A 21,076-nucleotide genomic window follows, 5' to 3' on the forward strand; every position below is an offset into this window, starting at 1 on the left:
TGATGAGACTGGGACTCGAACCCAGGAGGATTGCTCCACCAGGAAATTGGTGTTAAGGTTAACCTTAACCTGGCGCCATAACCAACTCGGCCATCTCACCGGTTGTAATTGTTGGGAATTGTAGTGGTAATTCTATTCAGATCGTCCTAACTCAAACTGACCCCTGTCCCTGTCAACTGGCAACATTCATGCTCGAATAATTGGCATGAATCTTGCCTGAAGACAACTATTTTCACATAGGCAACGGCGTGGATGCAATCGTGTTCTTCTTATGTTCAACAATACGGTGGGTTCATTCTGTCGCAAAGGGAGGAGTTCCAGTTATTCAGTAGTTTCACACAACCCTCCACTTCACGCTTAACCACAGCGATCCCTTGCTGTAGAGCTTGACAAGACTGTAAACTTTGTCCTGATTCTCCCAGGAGTACAAGCAAGTGGAATGGCCTCACCTCAGGTTATCAGGATAATCAGCCTCAGGACCATAAGAGACGAAAACAGTAAGTAAACTTAGGTTACATGGACCAGATGCTTAGGCAGTTTATCTATGTAACCTAGCTAAGAGTTCAAATTTATGAAGATGCTATCTGGATGCTTCAGCCCAGAGCCCAAGGGGGTAATACAAAGTATCAGTAATGCATTCAATACACCTCCATTCAAAATCACATGCTAGATTCCTTAGCTTGGCGAGTTAATAGGTCATCAACTTCGCCAATTCTTTCCCTCGATAAGTTTGTAGTTTGCGGACTATCCTATTCTTGTCTCTCATAGATCCCTTGTTCATGTATCGAGACTAGTTAAACAACCTCTCCGAACCCCCGAGTCACCGGCGCCGGAAGACCCACATCCGAATAGCCCGGACCGTTCTCCAACAACCTCCCTACCAAGCAATCTCCAAACCCCAGTTCTCAGCTTGAACTAACTCCTTCTTGTTAGAGATAAAAGCATGGTCACAACCCCAGTCATTAACACGGACGGCGCTTCCACGGACAAAAAGGGATAGCTCTAAAGAAACCGATCCCTACAATACCAAGGCCCCAAAAGCATTCCTTGCCAAATCATCACCAAATCCGTCGAAGCGGTCCATCGAGTCCGAGGCTATCTCAACGGCTTCACGGTCTCCAACTCCGTGCCCTCCTCTTCTCTATCAGTACATAAGTGCAGAGTAGTTATAGCAGGATTGCTTATCTACCCCAAAAACCTTATCAACCACCATCCTTGCTTATCACCACCTAGTCAGGACATCCTCTCCAATCCTCACTTTTCCCTTTCCAACACACCCCCCTTCTAGAAAACTCCCGAGATTCGCAAGTCTCACTCCCCCTCCCTCTTATTTCTCTTGTCCCCTTTCTGTATCAGAGTCCCGCATGATCTGCATGCGCTGTACCCCGACCTCTGACCTAGGTGCTAATCCTGGGTGCAACTTTAAACGCGACGTTCAATAGAGGCACAGTAATTTCACCACTGCGCTGCCGATCTCGTGATCGGCCGCAGTGATTCATTGGCCGCATTGTAAAGAATGGCAGCCTTTATGTGTCCGGTCGGACTTATCACGACGGCGCAGCAACTTGAAACTATGCAAGTTCTACGTCACGAGCTACGATATACAGTCATGGAAGTTGACAAGCTGGAGGCAAGATAGATAGACAGAGGTAATACGATAGAATAGATTCATTGTTTGGTTATTCATGCAATTGTAATCGTACATGATATTATAGGAAACATCTTCTGATTCAGATATAACTAACTTTGTTCAGGCATCGTAATGACTTCACTGTAAAAACTTTGATAACGAATTGAATAGCTAACTAAAATGAACATAACTATTTGGGTATAATTTTAGTAGCAAACTACTCAGTATGTGTAAACAAATCGCATGTTCTATGAATTCATCAAGATTTTACAACTGCCACATTTCAACCGAAGACCACAGATGCACTTTACTCGTCCGAGTACACCTTCTTCTTGATACCGACAAGCTGGCCCATTTCGGTCCAGAAACCCTGAGGAGGGGTTGTGATGGAGTTCTCGTAAGCATCAACGACGGGGCGCTCCCAGGTGAGATCAACCTCATGAGGCTTGAGCCAGCGGGTCTTCTTGTAAACCTTCCAGAAGACGAAGAGAATGGGCGCAACGAATTGCATAGTGTAGTTTTGGAAGAAGAGCTCCGTGTTCCAGGGTTGAAATGACTTGTAACCGTAGCACATGACAACGCAGAACTGGAATGCGAGACCAATGTAAGCGCAGTAAGGCTGGAAGTAACCGTAGTAAGGCATCTGTCGTCGGTCGATACCCTGAGCCTGGCAGGCCCGGTAGTAGTTGAGGAAGGTAATTCCCATGACGAGATAGTTGATAAGACCACCAGCAGTCATGAGAGCAATCAGCCAGTTGAGAACCTTGGCAGAGCCGCTACCACACTGGAGGAATGAAAGCATGGGGAACAACATAACCACGCAGAAACAGTAGATAGGGACACCAGAGGCAGTTGTCTTTCTGAGGATCTTGGGGGCACGACCCTCAAGAGCGAGACCATAGAGTGATCGAGTGGCACAATAAGTGTAAGTGTTACCGGCCGAGAAGATCGAGGTAAGGAGGAGGGCGTTAACAACGTGAGGAAGGACGTCGACCTTGAGGATGTCCATAGCCATGACGTAAGGCGACGCAGCAGCAGTACCGCTACCCTCTGTGCCGTCGACAAAGATGGACACGAGCTGGGGGTAGTTGTAGGGGACAACAATACCAACTGCAAGGGAGCCCATAATGAAGAAGAAGCAGAATCGGTAGTAAACGGTCTTGAAAGCAGCCTTGATGTAGACACTGGGTCGCTTGGCCTCGGCAGCCACCATTGAAATGTATTCGGGACCGACGACAGTGAAACCAGCACTCCACAGGGCGGCGAGGAAACCCTCAAAGCGACCAAGAGAATCGGTACCATAGACTTCGGAGAAAGGACCGGGGTTGGACCAGTAACGGAAACCGTAGGCATCTTTCGCGGGGTTGCCGCCAACCATTGTAACAAAAGTGAAGCTGAAGAGCATCAGGATGAGGATAACCTTGCCGCCCGACAGCCAGAATTCAGCTTCACCGTAAGCCTTGACAGCCAAGATGTTGAGGAGACTGAATCGCATAAACGGTTAGTATGTTATCTTCTTCGCGGAGAGGGTGAGGGTTCTTACGCATAGAGTATAATGACACCAATACAGATGCCAGCCGTAGGACCGGGCTCTGTGATCTCGGGACTCCAGTAAGACAGGACAAGGTTGATAGCGGTGATTTCGAATGGAATGAGAAGACCTTCGTAGAGGAAGAAGTTCCAACCAGCCATAAAACCAAGCGCATCATCACACCAATGACCGGCGAGACGGATGAAACCACCAGAAACAGGCATATAAGTAGTCATTTCGGCGATACCATTGTTCACACAGGCGAGAATACCAGAGTAGATTGTGTATGCGAGAAACAGACCAAGAGGACCACCCTTGGCGAGACCACCACCGATACTCACGAAAAGAGCAGTACCAATGGAACCACCAATGGCAACAAGCTGGATCTGTCTGTTGTTGAGAAGACGGTGCAGACCATCGGCGTTGTCGGTTGTGTGTCCAGTGGTAATGTCGCCATTGTCGGCAAGATACTTGTCGGTGGCAGAGCCGTTATTTTCGAACTTGCCGGAGTTCTTCTCCTCGTCAGAAGCCATCTTGGGAGATATCACCAGTAAGGTGAGGCGCGACTGTAGAGTAGGCTAGGAGGTGTCCTGGATGAGGCTCAACGGAGCACAAGTCTGAAGCAGTGAAGCAGCAGACCCAAGTTCAGATAATATGCCCTGCAAATCACAAGGTATATATGAGAGGACGTTGAAAGGATAAGGTGAGGATGAGGGAGAGGGGAAGGAAGGAAGATCTTGGAGGTGCGGGCACTGAAGGTAATAAATAAATGCGAACATGGGGGGAAAGAGTCGATTGACCCCAAGCTGTTTCTTACTCTTCTCTCTCTCTCTGTCTATACAATCGAGCAAAGCAGGCTGCAGTACTGTACCCGATCCTGGGATCCCACTAACTCGGACTAGGACTGCCTAACCTAGTAAGAACTAGGACTAGGATTGGGGAGTACGACATCCATGGCTTGCTTGGTGATGCTGGAGAGTTTAAAAGCCAACCGTACATTACAGAGGTGCTGCAACTGCTCTCTTACCGTTGTCCGTTGCTAACTGTTGACGGCAACGCAGCGGGATGGTAGCGGCCAGTCCGAACAAGGATTAGTTGGAGGAGGTGTGGAGAAACAAAAAGCTAAACTCAAGCCCGGTTGATTCAACTGCTTCAGGCTACCTCGATCTCGAGTATCCGCCTTCTTGCGTGCGTTATAAAAGCTACCTCGGCGGAATGTAACGAATCAAATAGACATGGATAATTCAATCAATCAATCAGACACGGCCACTCGAGTCAACCAACCGACTAATCATGGATTTGAGTTAATATTTGTAGTTTCGATTTTTGTTGCTTTTACCTGAGAAATTGCCTGGCTTACTTTCTCGATCTCACAATGTATTTGAGATGGCATTCCATCAATGTCGCCTTTGCTGGCAACTCCCGTGCCACAAGTAATATGCTGTACTGTAGTGTAGTTACTGTATTGGTGCAGGGCCCAGAGGAACGGTTCATCTCATCTGCTCTAATAAACCTACCGGGCTGTTCCATCCAACATGAGCAGCCCACGAGGTTCTGTCTGGTGTGCCGTAACTAACTGTCCTTCCGGCATCTTACACTCCATGCCTAGGTGACTACCAAACTTCCCCAGAGACAACTAATTCAAGCAGTTTCAGCTCTCTCCACTTGGTGCTCCCAAGATCATAAGCACTGCCCTCCCTTCATGCAGCATCTGCACATTCAGTGTCACTCTGAGTCTTCAACTCAAGGTTGGCCTGTGCCTTGATTTGACTCAACTGCCATACCCAGGAGGCGATATTTCCGGACAGTGGTGGCCGGAGCCTGGCCTGACAGCTCCAAACTTTGTGTGGTTAACGGTTAGCCTCGAGATGGCTATGGCCTGTTGGGCGGTTTTTGCGCCTTGGGATCTCCATGATGTAGCGCCTCAAAAAGATACATCCTCACCCATGTCACTCCTTTCTCCACCCCCATAACGAGGGTAGGATCTTCCCCACCATAGATATGGCTTCTCCACTCGCTTGTCGCACATGTACTCTCTACACATTCGTAGTACCTCGTACAAGGACTGGCTGCATCCATCCATGTCAGGATGCTTCCCCGACTGTTTGCCTGGTCCACCTTGATAAGGTGCCTGTCTTTTGCCCGGCAGCAATTGGACCCTAAGCCCTCACTGTACCTGTCCGTAGACTTCATCTGAAAGACACCCCTTCTCACCAGCTGAACATTCTTGCACCCTTGAAACAAAAGGCACTTTCCTTCTGCGCCTGGGCAAACCGAACCTCGCCCGATGCAACTCAAGTTTTGACCGGAAGTCGGGAGAACTCGAGACATGACATGAGTGCTGATCCGTACCGTCAGATGGGTAGGCCTCCACTGAAAAAGCAGTGTGGAGCTTCCCCGGTCGTTGCCACAGGTGGATTGCATCCACTGAATTGAATGGATAAGGTCTTCTTTATAGTGGCCAGTGCCCTGTGACAGCCCCCAAGTGATAGGCTCTTCATCTAGCCAACCAGATCGACCGAATTGATGATTGAGTTAGGCGGGAGATTGGCTGTCTGAGCAATTTTCTTGTTGTCGCGCAGCCAAGAGCATGGAATCATTTGAACTTGCAAAGGGTTTGCAAGTATTACTACTCAGAACAAACGACCAATGGTCTGAAACTGGCCACCTATGGCTGCCCAGCTGCTTACTTTTCTAACCACTATAGTACTTCCTGCCTCCAAGGCATCTAGGCTCGCTTCCAAGAACCTGGTTCTCTCTGACGTCATTATGGCAGGCTGTATCCGTCCTGAGAGTCGATAACACCTGCCGAATTTGGCGAACCGTTGCGTTGCCAAAGCATGATCCCCATGTTCGTTTTGCTTGCTACTCAGGTTTTAGTACTGATGAAGAATCAAACCCACGCGACAACAACCCAATTGTATCCGCACGCCCCTTTCCGACTTGCATTGCCGTCTCTTACAAGACAGTAACAATTGGGAGAGTCACCTAAAGCCTGCTTCTTTAAGCTATGTTACCGTTTACTGAATAAGAATATGGGTCGCGTGCCTATCTACATCGCAGATCCTTCAGTTACTCCAGAACTACTTTACGTTCCAGCTTTACGGAATCCGGGGTTTCGCGATGATCCCTCAACAGATGAGTACCGAAGTCATGGCAAGCTTGATGACCATCGTTTCTCAATGGTCTTGAACCCAAGCTCCAACGACGCGTGTTTCGATATTGCCGCTCTCACACCACTATTCCCTCCACCAGCAACACTGGCTCCTCCGCTATAGCCTTGGCGAATCACCCATCACCAACTTGTTAATGTTTGTTACCTGATATTGGGCATGCAGATTCAAGCTCACCGGTCACGTGTCGACTGGCAACCACAAATTTGAGGAACGGGATGAGCGATGCAGCCAAGACTGACCTGCACACCAATATCACATACCGCTGTATCTGGCCTGTCATAATCTTAACTTGTATGTAGTCAGCCTCTAGCTTTCAACAAATGACGAGATGAAACCCCTCGATAGACAAGAAGAAGCAATGCTTGGAGAACACAGATCGATTGCCAACACCATCAAAGAAAGCTTGTCCGTACGGGAGAACACTTGGCTATCTCATACCGAGCCTTGGCGTTCGACCTCGATCTTTCGTGCATGAATCTTTGTCCTATTCGCACGTTAGATCTCTTCTTCAAGAGTACATAGTAGAGTCGCAAGAGTAATGCACATCACTCTGCATCCGTATGTATGATGACAACTTATGCATTCAACATATTGCCCCTGTCGCGTAGGGAAGAAGTCATAACGCACCACAGCACGTACCGTACCCTGCCAAGCGAGCTGAAGGTGAGACAATTGGCCAAAAGTACTGACACCCTGGCAAATTGTCTAGACCACAGTTGTTCATGAATCGGGCCCGACCAGAAAAGTTGGTATTACGGGCCGAGACATGCAACAGAAGCAATTCCGTAAACTGCGTCTGGCGCGCCTGTCTCGCTATTTTATGGGCCCTGTGGTGCTCTCCTTGCAGCAATGTCAATGCACTGCATTCGCCCGGTTCATGATGGCACTATCTATTTCATGACCGTCGTCTTTAACGGAAGAAGCTCGGTGCACTCCTGGGCATGTGTTTACGACTGCCCAATAAACCGTCTCAAACGTTCGATAGTTGGGAATGTGCAGCCTAGGGTCCAGGCGAACCCCCCACGGTTGATTCCTTCGTTCGGGCGCGATTTACAGTTGACGAAAGGCTGTGTCTTAATCCTTGGCACTGGTTGTAGTGACTTGGCATGAAAATGCACGTACTATGTACAGGCGGACTTGGCCGCTTGTTGCACGCCGTACAAAATGCGGTGCTTGAAAATGCCCTGTCAGATTCTTTGAACTTTTACGGCATTACAGTCCCTACACAATACATGCAATCCGACGTAATGAAAGTCAGGAAATCGTAGTGTTGCTAATAACATGGCCAATCCTGCAGCCCTCACAAAGTGTGCTTTCTACAGCCCATGGTGGCTCATGAAGACAAATTGGAAATCTTCGCAGGCTTCGGAAGGAAACCGAGCTTTGCGCAGCCACATTTTCGATTGGCAAACTCGTATCAAAAGTTTCCTTGTGCAGTTTCAATTCGAGAACCCCGTTCTAAACGTCTTGGAGAACGTTGGCTGTCCCTTGTTGGAGACCAAGTGGCCCTTCCCCAACTCTACCTAGTTGTCGGTGTACATGCGCCTATTCGGTCTAGATCAGGGACTAAAAAGTGGGAAGCGAACGTGGTAACGGACAATGAACCTTGTCGACTGCAACGGACCCTGACGGTCCTTATTAAACGCAACGGAGGATATGCGAGACCAAATGACACTTTGCTGTTTAAAACGTCGCTTGACAGGGAACATAGCAAGCTGATGCCAAGCCGTCGGATGCCTGTTAATGAGTGTATCCACACTATCATAAACTATCGTGCCGGAACTCTGTCGGTTCTTCACGCTCTGAAGCGGATGTATTAAGCCGGTGACAAAAATTTCTTCGTTTGTCAACACAATGACAATGACAGATAATGAGATCAAGGCAGGTAGGCAGGCAGCTAAGCAGTTTCTGGTACCTGCGGATACTAGTCTAGCAGCCAAGATTCTGATTATAATATATGGTGTGTTATAGCTAAGCAGCTGGTGTTCCAACTTGTTGTGCCACCCCTACCCTACGTACCTCGAGATTGTTGGCATGATGTACTTACTGTGTCGCATAAGGTGAGGTGGGTTAACTGAGAAGACGATATGACTCTTCAATCATTGGGCTGGTTTGGCCTTCAAGATTACCTCCAATATCATATGCTGAGTATCCAAGTCGGTGTATACTGATTTGTTTGACTGTGGTAACTTGCGGACATGTGCATCATTACCAATTCGAGTAGCATATTGACTAAAACTTATAGGGTCTCTATGTATTTAGGCCTTATGCACGTGCTGCAAGCAAGCTGTTTAAGTGTAGCCTTATTATGGTGGTTACTTTATTTGTTACTGTTAATAGTAGTAGATCCGGCCGCATCTGCCGTTCTTTCGGCGTCCGGTGAGGGGCAGATTTCCCCACTCCTTCCCGGTTCATGCGGTATGGTGCGGAGAAGTGGAAAGAGGGACCCTAAAAAAAATCAAAAAAAAATCTGTTCCAGCGAAGTCAATGGAAGCCTGTGACTGATTGACTGTATTAGTAAACAGCGGGTACAACTTTGACAACATCCACCAAAAATTGCACCAGCAAGTAAACATTTGCAGTTGATCGTCTGCCTGTTGCCGACGATAGAGGCCGCGCATTTCGTTACTTCATTTCACCTCCAAAAGAAGAAACCGAAGGAGAGAAAGGCGTCTTGTTCAGTGCGAAGCCGGGGCCAAGACCTAACCCTGCTAAGATCCGTCATAACGTTGACGCCCAATTTGCACCTTTTTTCCTTCTTGGTCGACAAGGGCAAGCTCCATATCGCGAGTAGCTACAAAATACAGCTATGAGTGCGAAAGACTACGGAAGCGCCCTGCGCAATGGTCATTATGCCTCTATTCTACTCTCAAAAGCAGGTGGTGCCGAGCCTCAACCAACCCCGAGCTCAAGCTCCGGTTCCGTATCGGACCCAGCCCCGGTTGCCGGGGCCTTGATTAAGGCTTTCGTTACCCAGTTAATTTCATCTGGCTCTGGGTCTGACCCGGCGCCTGAGATACCGGCAGACGTTCCACAGGTTCTCTCAGTAGGCATCGCCGCCCTGAATGCCTTCCTCCAGGTCAACGTCACTGGCCCTGTGCTCCCCGAGTCGGCTGCCATCAGTTCGCACTTTACCAAGGAGTGGGCTAGTGCCCAATCGGACGACAAGAAAAAGTCCCATGCTCATCTTCACAAGGCTTGCCTCAACTATCTTGATGTTGACGGTGTATCGCCGTATGCTTACATCCCTCATTTGGAACTATTTTCTCTAGCACGATTCATCCTCACACAGCAGCTTAAATTAGCTACCAACGATGTTGTGAAGATCCCTTCCAAGGAACAATCCCTCAAGTGCAGCCTTGCTTGGACACGACTTCGTATTAACGTATGGCACTACAAGCTCTTGACACAACCTAGTCTGGGACATGGCTCCAACTTTGCTCGAAGCTCTCAGTGGAGCGATGTGCCCACACTGGCATCCAAGATTTTGGAAGAGATTGACAGTGTACGAGCCCAAGTTCTCGGAGATGAGGTTTGGGCCTCGGACAACGATGCATGGAGTCGCGATGAAAAGGTTCAGTTCCTTGTTGAGGCAGCCAACAACTACATCCTGCTGGGGCGTGACGACAAAGCCAAGGAAGCCCTCAAGGAGGCTTCTCAGACAAGCGGTCTCGAGTATGCTCTCTCGGGCGCTCTTGGAAAGAGGACCAAATTCCAGGAGAACAGCATCAGTCAGCTGGTCGTTCTGGCCAAGAGTGGCGCCGAACAGCAGAGCGACAGCGCGGAAGAGGAGGCCAAGCCTGATGCCCTTCAGCTCAATGATGACACTCTTCATGAGGAGATCCAATTTTCAAAAGAGGACAACGTAGAGGACAAGAAGGCTTCTCTTCCTACGGCCCTAGCTGATCTGTCACCTGATAACCAGCCACAACTCTCGCCTCTTGACCAAATCATTCTTCTCACAGAAGCTACGCTTAAGGATGCTTTCTCCCCTATCGACACCCTGACTTCAGCAGAGGTTCTGCCGTACGCAGTACGAGTCATCGGAGACAAGTCGACTAACTGGCAGATTTACACCCATGCCTTGCTAGTCCGTTCTCGAATTGAGGTGCACCGCAGCCGAACTGTTGAGCGAGGTGTGCTTCAACTCCAAGCTGTGGCTGACCAGGTCCTGACCGACACAACTGCTGAGGCCCAACAAAAGGCTGAGGCAAAAGAGCAGAGTTCTGAAGTGGATGCCCCGGCGATCCAAGTCACTGCCCCTGATGAAGCCCCGGCACCTATTCAGAGCAAGCCAACCTCTTTCCTTCCTGCTCCCAAAGCTTCAGAATCTGCCCCCGCGCACGTGCGTCTCGAATACATCCACGCTATCTGCTCCCCCCCTCGATGGCATCTTGAGTCTGAGCTGGCCTACGCCTGGGCCGGAATTGGTTCTTTAGCCTCTGCTCTTGAAATTTTCAAGCGACTCAGACTGTGGGCTGAAGTGGCACTCTGTCTTGCCAGCGCCGCGGCGTCCGAGGATGAAGATGGCCGTGGAAGTGGTGGCGAAGAGAAGGCTAAGGGAATTATCCGATGGAGACTGTTCCATCGCACCGGAGAGACATCCCCCACAGACCCAGATGATGAGGATATCGGTAGCGATGTGACCCTTCTCAAGGCTGCAGACTTTTCTGGACCAGAGCGTGAGCCTTCACCACCCAACGCCCCACGACTGTTCTGCATTCTGGGTGATATCGAGAATAATCCTTCTTACTACAAGCGTGCCTGGGAGATTTCCAACCATCGTTTCGCTCGAGCACAAAAGTCACTTGGCGAATACTACCTTCAGAACAAGGAATGGGAGAAGGCCCGCGAGGCATACAAGAAGGCAACAGCGGTCAACCGTTTGAGTCCCGAGATGTGGAGTCGTCTCGGAGATATCAGCCTGCGTCTTGCACAGTTCCGTGATGCTGCTGAAGCTTTCAACCGTTCCATCGGATCTGCCAGTGATACAGCTGGAGGCGAAGATGCTCGAACGTGGAGCAACCTGGGAAGTGCTCTTTGGAGTCTGTACTGCGAAGTTGTCGCCGAGAACAAGGAGAATCCCACCACCACCGACGAGCCGTCTGCGCCTGTCCCTGCTGAGGACGAAGAGGACGATGTTGCTTTTGCCACCCCTTCCAAGCCTTCGGACCGTGACCCAGCCACCCTTCTTAGTCAATCTCTTGCGGCTTACAAGCGAGGCGCTTCCATCAGCCACGACAACTGGCGAATTTGGGATAACGTGCTCACATTGGCATCACGTGTCCAACCGCCTGCTGTAGCAGATATGGTTGTTGCGCTCACGCATATCATTCGCATTCGAAAAACCGAAGATGCTCTTGACGCTGATGTCCTTGGTGCGCTGCTTCAAGACGCTGTGCTTTCTGTAGAGAAGACATCGAGCACAGGTGTGTACGATCCTCCTCGAGGAACACCCGAGAGATTGGTGATGCGCCTGTTCGAGGAGGAGGTGGTACCACTTATCACAAAGCGATCGGAGCTATGGACACTGATCTCGCGACTTCGTGCCTGGAGAAGGGATTACTCAGGCTCTATTGACGCAGCTGAGCGAGCATGGCGTGCAGTTCTTGGACAATCGGGAAGTGGTCTTCTGCCCGGCGCAGCAGCCACAACAGAAGATGAGGCGCGAGACTGGACAGTTGATGTGGGTGCTTGGACTATCGTTGTGCAGAGAACTGATGAGCTGGTGTCAGTGTATGAGAACTGGGGTCCCTCCGTTGAAACTATCGGTAGTAAGTGGAAGGGCAAGGCGAGGAGCGCAGTGAGGAGTGTGATGGGCAAAGGCAAGGAGAGATGGGAGGGAAGTGAAGGCTGGAAGCTGTTGGAAAACTTGATGGAAGGGTTAAGGATTTCTTGAGGAGATCAGTGAAAATGAATTGGCTAGGTCACGAGAAACGCACTAGGCATGACATAGAACAGAACAACAATATACACAAAATACAATAGTAAAATACAATGATTCCCAGCCACTTGTGGAAGATTAAACATATTATTAGTATTACAATTCAACTCACGGATTCAGGACACCTGATTGGAATACAGATTGACAAGCCAATCATGAGGCGTAATTTTATTCAACCCATGCAACGGATTGTCTTGAACGCAACGCTACTGTAACAATTTCGCTGCTAACCACGCCTGACAATAACCCCCCAATGTTGCGTGATTTCATCCAACATGCTTCCCGCGAATAGCTTTTCCATACACACCAACTCATACTTCCACAAAAGCCTTCCCGCTATGTCTCCAACAAACTGGTTGACCGACTCGTCAGTATGCAGCAGAGCCCAGGTTCTCATGCTCATCATTCCAAGGACCATTTCTTCTATTTCTTGCCCTTCTTTCGGCCTGGCACAACCTTAAAACCAGCGGCCTGCATGCCGGCGTCATCTCGAGGGCTAGTAGCAGTGGCAGCAGTAGCGGTGGTGGCGGAATTGCTGGAACCTCCCTTCTTGGCAACTTCACTCCAACCGCCACCGTTCCCCCCCTTGTTGTCGGGCTGCTTCTCAACGACTCCGCGTTCAGCAAGCTTCTTGCGGCGAATGAATTCCTCGGCGAAATGACGGCCGTCCATAGTGGTCGAGTTACCGTAAACAGCGTCAGCAATCAAGCCAGCGTCAAGAGGCATGATATCAAGAGTGGCCTGGAAAGTGGCGACTGCATATTTGGTTAGCTTGTTTTCATATAATATCCCTTTTGATGTAGTTGACTCACTATCGCTGACTGCAGTAATGCCCCGGGAAAGCTCCCGGCCGACCCACTTGTTGAACTCCTCCATGGCAGCATTGCCAGTGTCAGCCTTGCCATTGCCCAAAGTCACAGGCTTAGAGGTTGGCTTTGTAGGCGAAGCAATAGGCTTGATGTTGGTGGCACTGACTGTTCGACCTTGTGACGATGGACCGGTGGGAACCTTAACCTTACCACCAGCACCAACAGTAGCCCAACCACTCCCGGGGGGTGGAGCCGTAGCAGCAGCGGCGGCCGCAGCAGACGCAGCATTAGTCAGGATGGATTGGCCTGGCTTGCCGGCTAGGTTGGCATAGCTCTTGGATACGCCAGTAGGAGTACTGGCCTGAGGGCTTGCCTGGCTGGCTTTCTGTTTACGAAGCTCTTCCTCACGCTGGATCTCGGCAAGAGTCTTCTTGCTAGAAGCCGGAGCTGAAGGGGCAGCGGTAGAGGTAGTCTTGGATGGCCCGGGCTTGGACCAAGGGCTGCCAGCTGGAGCAGGAGAACCGTGGCCCCAAGTACTAGTAGCGGGTAGACCAGCGTTAGAAGCGGCAGCTGTCTTCTCACGTTCTTTGAGTTCTTGCTCAAGAATAGCCTTCCTCTGAGCAGCAGCAACCTCCTCAGCTTTGGCAGCCTTACGTGCTTCGGCCTCTTGAATCTCCTTCAGGCTGGGCCCCTTGTGACTCTCAGCTCCGTGGTCCTTTGCCCAAGGAGCCAGTGGTGGTGGCTGCGCATTGACGGAAGCACTGTCAGGGGTTCCGGTCTGAGAGCGATTGTACTGTTCGGGGAGGTTCGACCGGGCACGCTGGGCTGTTGGGGCGGGAAGAGGAGTTCCAGTAGACGCGGGAGGGGGAAATGGCATCGGCATATCGGGCTCGACTGGCTGAGCAGCGGCTGCAGCGGCGGCGGCCTGAGTCTGCTGGACCTGTTGAGTCAGAGACAAAGCGTCCTCTGCAGCCTTCTTCTTGGCAGCTCGAGCAGCCTTGCCAGTCAAAACTGGAACCTCCGCACGTTGCTGGGTCTCCTCGGGAGCAGCCTCGTCAGCAGGAGCGAGTTCTTCAGATAATTCCTCATCACTACTCTCTTCGGGCTTGGCAGCCTGTTCAGCCTCGATTTCAGCTCGGAGATCTTCAAACTGTTGTAGGCGATTTTTGAACCCTTCAGGATCTTGCTCAAGGTTCTCCGTGTCGGGCAGTCCAGCGCGAACACCAGCATCGGCAGCAGGGGCTCCGATGGGATGGGGCGCACCGGAGCTCTGAAGATTGGCGAGTAGCTGACGCTCAGTGTTCGCAAAGCTCGACAGGTCATCATCTCTGAAGGGATCTCCGTTTCCCGAACCCGACGGGACTGATGTCTGGCTGCCTACTGGCCCAGCTCCTTCAAAGAAACCGCCAGAAGGGGGCATAGCACCGATGGGCTGCTGGTGAGGAGCCATTCCGATGGGGTTTGGCGAGGAGATACTTCCAAAGCTAGGCTGACTCTGGAGGCTGTGGGCGCTGGAGTGGTGCTGTAGCATTGGGCCGGGAATGGGGAATTTGGACATCGCCTGAGCGCGCATGACATATTCCCGCTGCTGAACCATCAGATACTGCTCTTCCTGCTTGCGTCTCTCCAGGTTATTTTGTTCCTCAGCCGTAAGGGTGCGCCCGAAACTGGGGAACACGCCGCTCAGGGGCGGCACTACACCACTGTTTCCCTGAGAGGGGAAAGGTCCAGGCTGCGCAGGGGGACCGTGGGGAATGCCGATTTGAGGTACCAAGAACGGCTCGCGCGAGTTACCTATGCGACGAATAAGTTGACCCAGAGGCTCAAATTCGGGATCCTCCACTTTCTTCACTCGCAGATCAGGGGTAAAGAAGTTTGCTTTGTACCAGTCGTTCATCTCCAGACCAGTAAACGGACCTTGCACCTGTCCTTGCGGGTCGAGATAAACCCATCTCATACGGTCGGGCATAACCATCTGTCGGACTTGGGCAGAAGGAGGCTCAGCGCCGCCTTGACTACCCCCAAAAGGCAAACCGCCACCAATAGGTGTGAAAGACTGGGGGGCTACCGCGGCGGAGGTAGGGTGATTAGAGTCACCAGTGGTGAAAACACCCTGAGCTCGAGAGGCATCACTAGAGGGGAAAAGTTCCTCGAAAACTCCACGATTGGGTCGCATTGGACTCTCAGTGTCGCGGGTTGGGATTCCAAAGTTGCTTCTGCCGATAGCGCCCAAAGGGTTACTCTGGCGGAGATCGGGTAGAGAGTCAGACAAGTTGTTGTCGTGCTCAATGGTCTGCATCTGTGCCTGCATGGCAGCAGGAAACAAAGACCCCATCTTGCTACCGCGTCCGATGCTTCCAGTTCCTAGGCCGCCAGCACTGGCGGGGCCAAAAACATTGTTGAGGTTCGACAACCCAGGTGATTGGAGCTCCCCCATAGGGCTGAAAAGAGAGTTTCCAAACACACCACCCAGGTTGGGCCTTTCGCGATCCGGAGTTCCGATTGCAGGGCCACTGGGTGCGGGCCAGCCCAGAGTATTCAAGGATGGGTAGGCCTTGGCACCCACGCTGGATGTCTGACTGCGGTCACCTCCATCATAACCCCCAAAGCCGCGGCCGATGGAGCCAAAATTCGAGGGGGCATCGTGGAGACCTGCGCCATGAGGTTTGTCGTCGCTGCCATCGCCGTCATGGCCGTGTCGCTCAGCTGGAGGACTACGAAAGGGGTTGGTCTCAGAGGGGCTCAAAGGGCCGTCATCGCCATGACCTGCAAGGCTAAGGCCAGACATACCAAAATCGGCAGCGGAGCCCTTGATGGGGGTGCCCATCGCGCCTGCCGGATTGTTTTGCTGGGATAGACTGGTAGTGTCGGTGTCCGGAGCGCCACTAAGTACTGCGCTACCTGACACAGTATCGTCTCCAAAAGGATCAGTGTCGGCTCGAGTTCGAGATCGCCAAGATTGCTGACTGAGAGGGTTTTGGCCCTCCGCAGCCTTGCCACTCAGATTATCCGAACTATCCTTTGGAATCAGATGAGCCAACCGGCTTCCACTGGCAGCGCCACCAACACGTTTATCACCCACGGCAGGCGAACCTGTCAGAGCAAAGTTTCCAAACCCTCCTGCACCGGGCGTTGTCTGATTAGAAGGTGGCCAGATGGAGCCAACACCACCAATACCACCTGTGTTAGAGCGCATCAAATTGCCAAAGGGGGGCAGCTTGCCAGGCGTCTCACGGGGACCAGGCTCGTTGTCGGATTCGTCGGCTTCGGCTTCCTTAAGGTCGGTTTTGCTACGGGAAAACCAGAATGCTTGGTCGTCACGATTGAACCGGCCGGCAGCAGTGGGGGATGCCAGGGCACTTCCACCGAAAGGGTTCGATTCGATTGTCTCGCGTCGTCGTGTGCCTGGTCGTGTAGCCGACGAAGGTGAACTGACGCCAAAAGTGTTGGAAGTGCCTTGGGATAAAGATGCCTTACGTCCATTTGCACCACTTTGGTGGGCGTCTTTGTTCTGGGTCGGGGGTTTAAGCGGCGAATTAATTTCAGTATTAAAAGCCTACTAGTGATTAGTACAAACTTAGAGCACCAGCACCAGAGTGGGGACTGTCGCACCTCTCTTTCCTCCACGGACATATCTTGCAGCCCCATTGGAGCCGATTCTCCAGAATCATCCCAGCAGGCGCCAGGTTCCTGAGGGATATGGTTGTCATTGCTCTTGCCCCAGCCTCTGGGAGCATGTCCATTCATTTGCCCAGGATTCCAACCTGGGGCAAAAAGGTGGGATACATCGCCGGTCGATTTTTGTGAGCTGTAGATGTCAAGAAGCTCCTCCCTTGTGTATCGTGCGGGGAGCAACTCATATGTCGAGCTGGACGCATTCACAGGGCTCTCGGCGGTGGCGGGGGGTTGAACTGCATGATCCGTTGAGGGCGGCGGCTGAGAAGAGGGCTGGCCGAGGGGCGTTGTAGATGACCGACGGAAGGTAAGTGTACCATTCGTAGATCGACCATCTCTCCTGGCGGCCCTGTAAATGCAGTTAGTAACGGTTCGTAGAGGTTTACAGGATCCAACCATAGTGGGTGGAATGCATGATAACCGAGCAGATGGTGCAACTAGTAAAGGGCCGTAACAGAAGACGACCGATGCCAATAAAGTGTAGGCCATGGTCATACACTCAGAGCAAAGCAGTGTCTGACATCAAGAAGCGCCATTCGCGACAAACAAGCCAAGCGCTGTGAAGCGAAGACCATATTGTACACCACAAACCACACGCGGGGTGACTGGGGAACACAGTATGCAACACAACATCCCACCATGATACCAGGTCCAGGTACGAATGCCTAAACAAGAACAAAGCCAAGGAGTGGTAAGTACTTACCAATCTCCAGAATTGTTTCCCCTTACGTCAATCCTTGCTCCTCTGGCGTTGGAGTTTTGACCAGCGGCAGCCGAGGCAAAGCTCGATGGAAGATTAGTTGGCATATTGAGCAAACGCTATGATAATGCTGATGCTAAAAGCGATTTCGGATCGTCGTCTCGAGTGCGGATGCGAGTTCGAGCGGACGGGAAAGAGTGTGGAACGTCTTTGTCGTTCGAGGTCAAGGGGCGCAAAGGTTGCGTCGATGGTTGGTCGAATCGGCAGAAGATGGTACAGGCAAAGACAGCTGAGGAACAGTGGCCTTGAGCTGCAGCGTGGCTGGAAATTGCTTGTTAGAAAGCTTGCTGGAGCGCGTAGCAACGTGAAAGCTTTAGTTGGGATCGAGACACGGGAGCACAAAAACGATGCTTTGTAGCGATAGTCAAAGAGACGATGGCGGCGGGCAATGTGATATGCGATATCGTAAACGATAGTGTTACTAAGTGTGATCGGCGGGGGAGCGCGAAGTGATTGTTGACTGAAGTAATGTTTCTTTTTTTTCGGAGATCCGAGAGAAGAGAGTTTCGTGTGATGTTGCGGTGGTGATGTAAACGCTGTGGTTTGGGGTTACCTTTAATAAACGGGGAAGGAGAAAAAATCGAGTGGAAGGACGGAGTCAAAAAATTAGATAGTGAGGTACCTAATTCTGGTCGTGGTTGCCAGCCTCCTCGGTAGTTCCATTTTACCTATGGCGGGCAACCATAGACCTCGCCAGCAGGATTAGCACTGGGCTGTCCTGGCCACCTCACTGAAAGTCTGTAATTAGTGGGGTTGTTATGACCCGTAGTGCTACGCAGCCGACAATTTGCCGGCACTTGACAGATTGAATTTCCTCTGTTGGTTCAGGGCTGAATCCTAAACGAAAATGGGGACGAGATGCAGGAGAGGCCATTGAGACTTGTACACATCTGTCCTCGAGATCCAAAGGCAAGGGGAATCTCTTATTTACGTATAAACCCAGGCACTTCGCTACCGAGTGCCTGGGTCAGGGGGGACTGTGTTTTTCTATCAAGGATTGATCAATATCTAATCTCGGCTTCCATCATTGAATAGAACGTGGCAAAGTCAAATGTAAAGAGAAAGAGGGGTCACGTGTCGTCACACTGTATGACATCCTTCCATTTTCATCCATCCATCCCTGGGCATTCACGTCACGTCACGTCGCGCCATGGGGCAGCGCGCTTTCCAACCTCATTAGACAATTCACTCTAGAATTGCAGCCAACCCAGCCAACCATCCAACCCAACCTAAACATGTAAGCCACAGATAACAATGCCCAAAAGAAAGCAAAGATACAACAAAAGTCCCTAAGCAAAGAAACAATATCAATACTGACCCAATGGGTCAACAAATAAGTTTATTTCTTTCACCCACCAAACAGTCATGTTTATAGGAATGTAGTTCTCTTTTTCGCTCAACGTTCACTAGGGTGTTTATTAGTCTTTTCTTTCGCCTTGCCGTATATTTCTATCTTTACATAAACGCACGTCATAATAAAGTTCCTAGGTAGCCGTGCGATCATAGGTAGGCATTCGCAAGCAATCCTATCATATGTTCCTAGAGATTCTAATCGCCCCTTATCCACCACTTGACTGTCCAGGAATTCGATACAGAATTTGTCTTTTCATTATATCTCAACTCTCTTTACACAAAGACACAGAACCAGGCTTTGGTTCATCAAAACTGGCTAAGATATCCACCTCTCGCCGTCAAGTAGCGATAGGACCATTCGCACCTTTTCCCGTTAGCTTCCACCCTTGGTTTTAGCAAAGGCCATTCTCTACTCACGATAAGTGGAACATTGACAATGCACAGCAGGCCACCAGAATCCACCATCCACCCCAATCAACGGTGGTTATGCAGTACTCGAGCTCATCCCCAACTGATTCAGGTCGACGCCGGCATCGGCAAAATGAGTTGGACCAGTAGGCCACGTTCAGAAGCAGGAGACACCAAGACACCATCATTGTTGTCCATGTGAGGAAGTAATCTGTAATGTCGCGTCTTGAAACTGTGACCTTGAGATAATAAAGCGCATGAACACTAAAGAACACAAGAAACACCTAACTTGACTGTTAATACCAAAATCCGAATTGCCCAGATGCTGGTTTCACCAAAGCTCACCAGAACCATGTTGGACCAAACAAGTGCTCTTGACACCTTTGTTCCACCCACGTGCCTGCAAGCGCACATTGTGATCATTATTGCCAACAGGAACAGCATCGCCGATGTGCGAACAACCGTACCGCACAAGAATGGCGATAGTCGGCGTGGCTCGGTCGACAATGTGACACGAACATTAGTTGAAGGGCATGGACAGAAACGCATGGCGAGCTAGGCTTGTCTCGAACGTGAGCCTGAAGGAAACAAAAACGAGCCCAGCAAAGCGCGAGGAACATGTCAATCGTCCGTGTCTCGATAGATATTGGGGCGAGCGCCCTTTTTCTCCCAAATCCCATGTTCTGGAGGAATGGTCCCGTGCGTATAGCAAGAAAGCTGTGGATTGGGTACATGAACTCGTATGACGAGGAGGAAGTTTGGTTGCCATGTCTACCTGAGTGTCGCCTGGGTAGGGTAGATGTTGCTGTGCTCCCATCGTCTTGATTTGATCGAAAGATTGCGTGGCGCCGTAGCAAGGACTTGGGTGATCGCCCAAGTCCGAAATAACGTAATTGGGTTGAACAGTAATAAGGCTCTCAAACATTCAGAAGAAAATGAGCCTTGAATTTCTTGTTCGCACGATCGGGTGCCCTCAGCATTATTTGATCACCAAATACCTCGCAAGCAAATGTTTTGTGAGAAGCCTTCTCAGCATCTTCAATTTCTCCATCGAGTGGAACTTCAACTCGGAAGATGGTGCCTTCCTTGGGAACGACCTTGACTCCCCTTTTTTTGGTTATAATCTCAAAGACGAACTTGCGATCACGGACAATAATTCCTTGGATACCAACTCGACTCGGGCAATGGCTTCGCACAATTTCAATAGGAGCACCATGAAACTCGGCGCTCGCCAGTTTCACTGCTGCGCTAGGTCCACCAGTAAAGATATCGTTTCCAAGCAACTCCCGAGCGTAACCTAGCCATAGCTGACTCAAAGGTTCATAAATGTGGTATTTTTGGCCATCCCTTGGTATATCGTGAAGACCAAGATTTCGTCTCTCCCTTGATGAGAGTGGCTTAGGTTTCTGTTTCTGTTTCTCTTTCTTGTCCTGGCGAGCTTTTCGGCGTGCAGCGCGGGCATTAATGGTAGCTGGTGGAGGCGAGGTCGGTCGAAGAATGAGGGAGCGGTGTTGTATCTTTTCAGAATAGATGCGGTTGACGCTGTCGGGAGAATGCGCTCGAGCCAGCAGATTCTGCGTAGCTTGCTGTGGTGCGCTAGCCATGATGGTGAAGGTGAAGGTGAAGGCAGTGCAGATCAAGAATGAAGTCAGCGGCAGCTCGAGGTCGGAGAAAAAAATGTTTACTAAGTTAGCGGAAAGTTACCGCGATGCTGCAAGCAATTTTCTGGGGAAATGAGACGGGAGTGGGCCCAAGCTCTTTCCCCCTTCCCGTCCATCACATGCCGCCTG

The 21,076-nt window shown here is 50.7% G+C and overlaps 5 protein-coding genes across 5 annotated transcripts; 2 read left to right on the forward strand and 3 right to left on the reverse strand.

Annotated features, from left to right (window-relative positions):
* Positions 1-1,937: 1,937 nt before the first annotated feature.
* Positions 1,938-3,694, reverse strand: FPSE_10385 (uncharacterized protein; the record flags this gene model as incomplete). Its single annotated transcript, XM_009263502.1, has 2 exons — positions 1,938-3,114; positions 3,174-3,694. 2 exons carry the CDS (start codon positions 3,692-3,694, stop codon positions 1,938-1,940), a joined length of 1,698 nt encoding a protein of 565 aa, XP_009261777.1.
* A 3,924-nt stretch (positions 3,695-7,618) lies between these two features.
* Positions 7,619-7,864, forward strand: FPSE_10386 (uncharacterized protein; the record flags this gene model as incomplete). Its single annotated transcript, XM_009263503.1, has 1 exon — positions 7,619-7,864. The coding sequence occupies one exon, from the start codon at positions 7,619-7,621 to the stop codon at positions 7,862-7,864; it is 246 nt and encodes an 81-aa protein (XP_009261778.1).
* A 1,282-nt stretch (positions 7,865-9,146) lies between these two features.
* On the forward strand, positions 9,147-12,236 carry FPSE_10387 (uncharacterized protein; the record flags this gene model as incomplete). The annotated part of the gene is made up of 1 exon (XM_009263504.1): positions 9,147-12,236. The coding sequence occupies one exon, from the start codon at positions 9,147-9,149 to the stop codon at positions 12,234-12,236; it is 3,090 nt and encodes a 1,029-aa protein (XP_009261779.1).
* A 468-nt stretch (positions 12,237-12,704) lies between these two features.
* On the reverse strand, positions 12,705-17,572 carry FPSE_10388 (uncharacterized protein; the record flags this gene model as incomplete). The annotated part of the gene is made up of 4 exons (XM_009263505.1): positions 12,705-13,036; positions 13,094-16,646; positions 16,703-17,114; positions 17,469-17,572. The coding sequence occupies 4 exons, from the start codon at positions 17,570-17,572 to the stop codon at positions 12,705-12,707; spliced, it is 4,401 nt and encodes a 1,466-aa protein (XP_009261780.1).
* Positions 17,573-20,203: 2,631 nt separating this feature from the next.
* Positions 20,204-20,890, reverse strand: FPSE_10389 (uncharacterized protein; the record flags this gene model as incomplete). The annotated part of the gene is made up of 1 exon (XM_009263506.1): positions 20,204-20,890. One exon carries the CDS (start codon positions 20,888-20,890, stop codon positions 20,204-20,206), a length of 687 nt encoding a protein of 228 aa, XP_009261781.1.
* Between the last annotated feature and the right edge of the window lie 186 nt (positions 20,891-21,076).

This window comes from Fusarium pseudograminearum, chromosome 2, assembly GCF_000303195.2.
Source record: "Fusarium pseudograminearum CS3096 chromosome 2, whole genome shotgun sequence".
Lineage (NCBI taxonomy): Eukaryota > Fungi > Ascomycota > Sordariomycetes > Hypocreales > Nectriaceae > Fusarium > Fusarium pseudograminearum.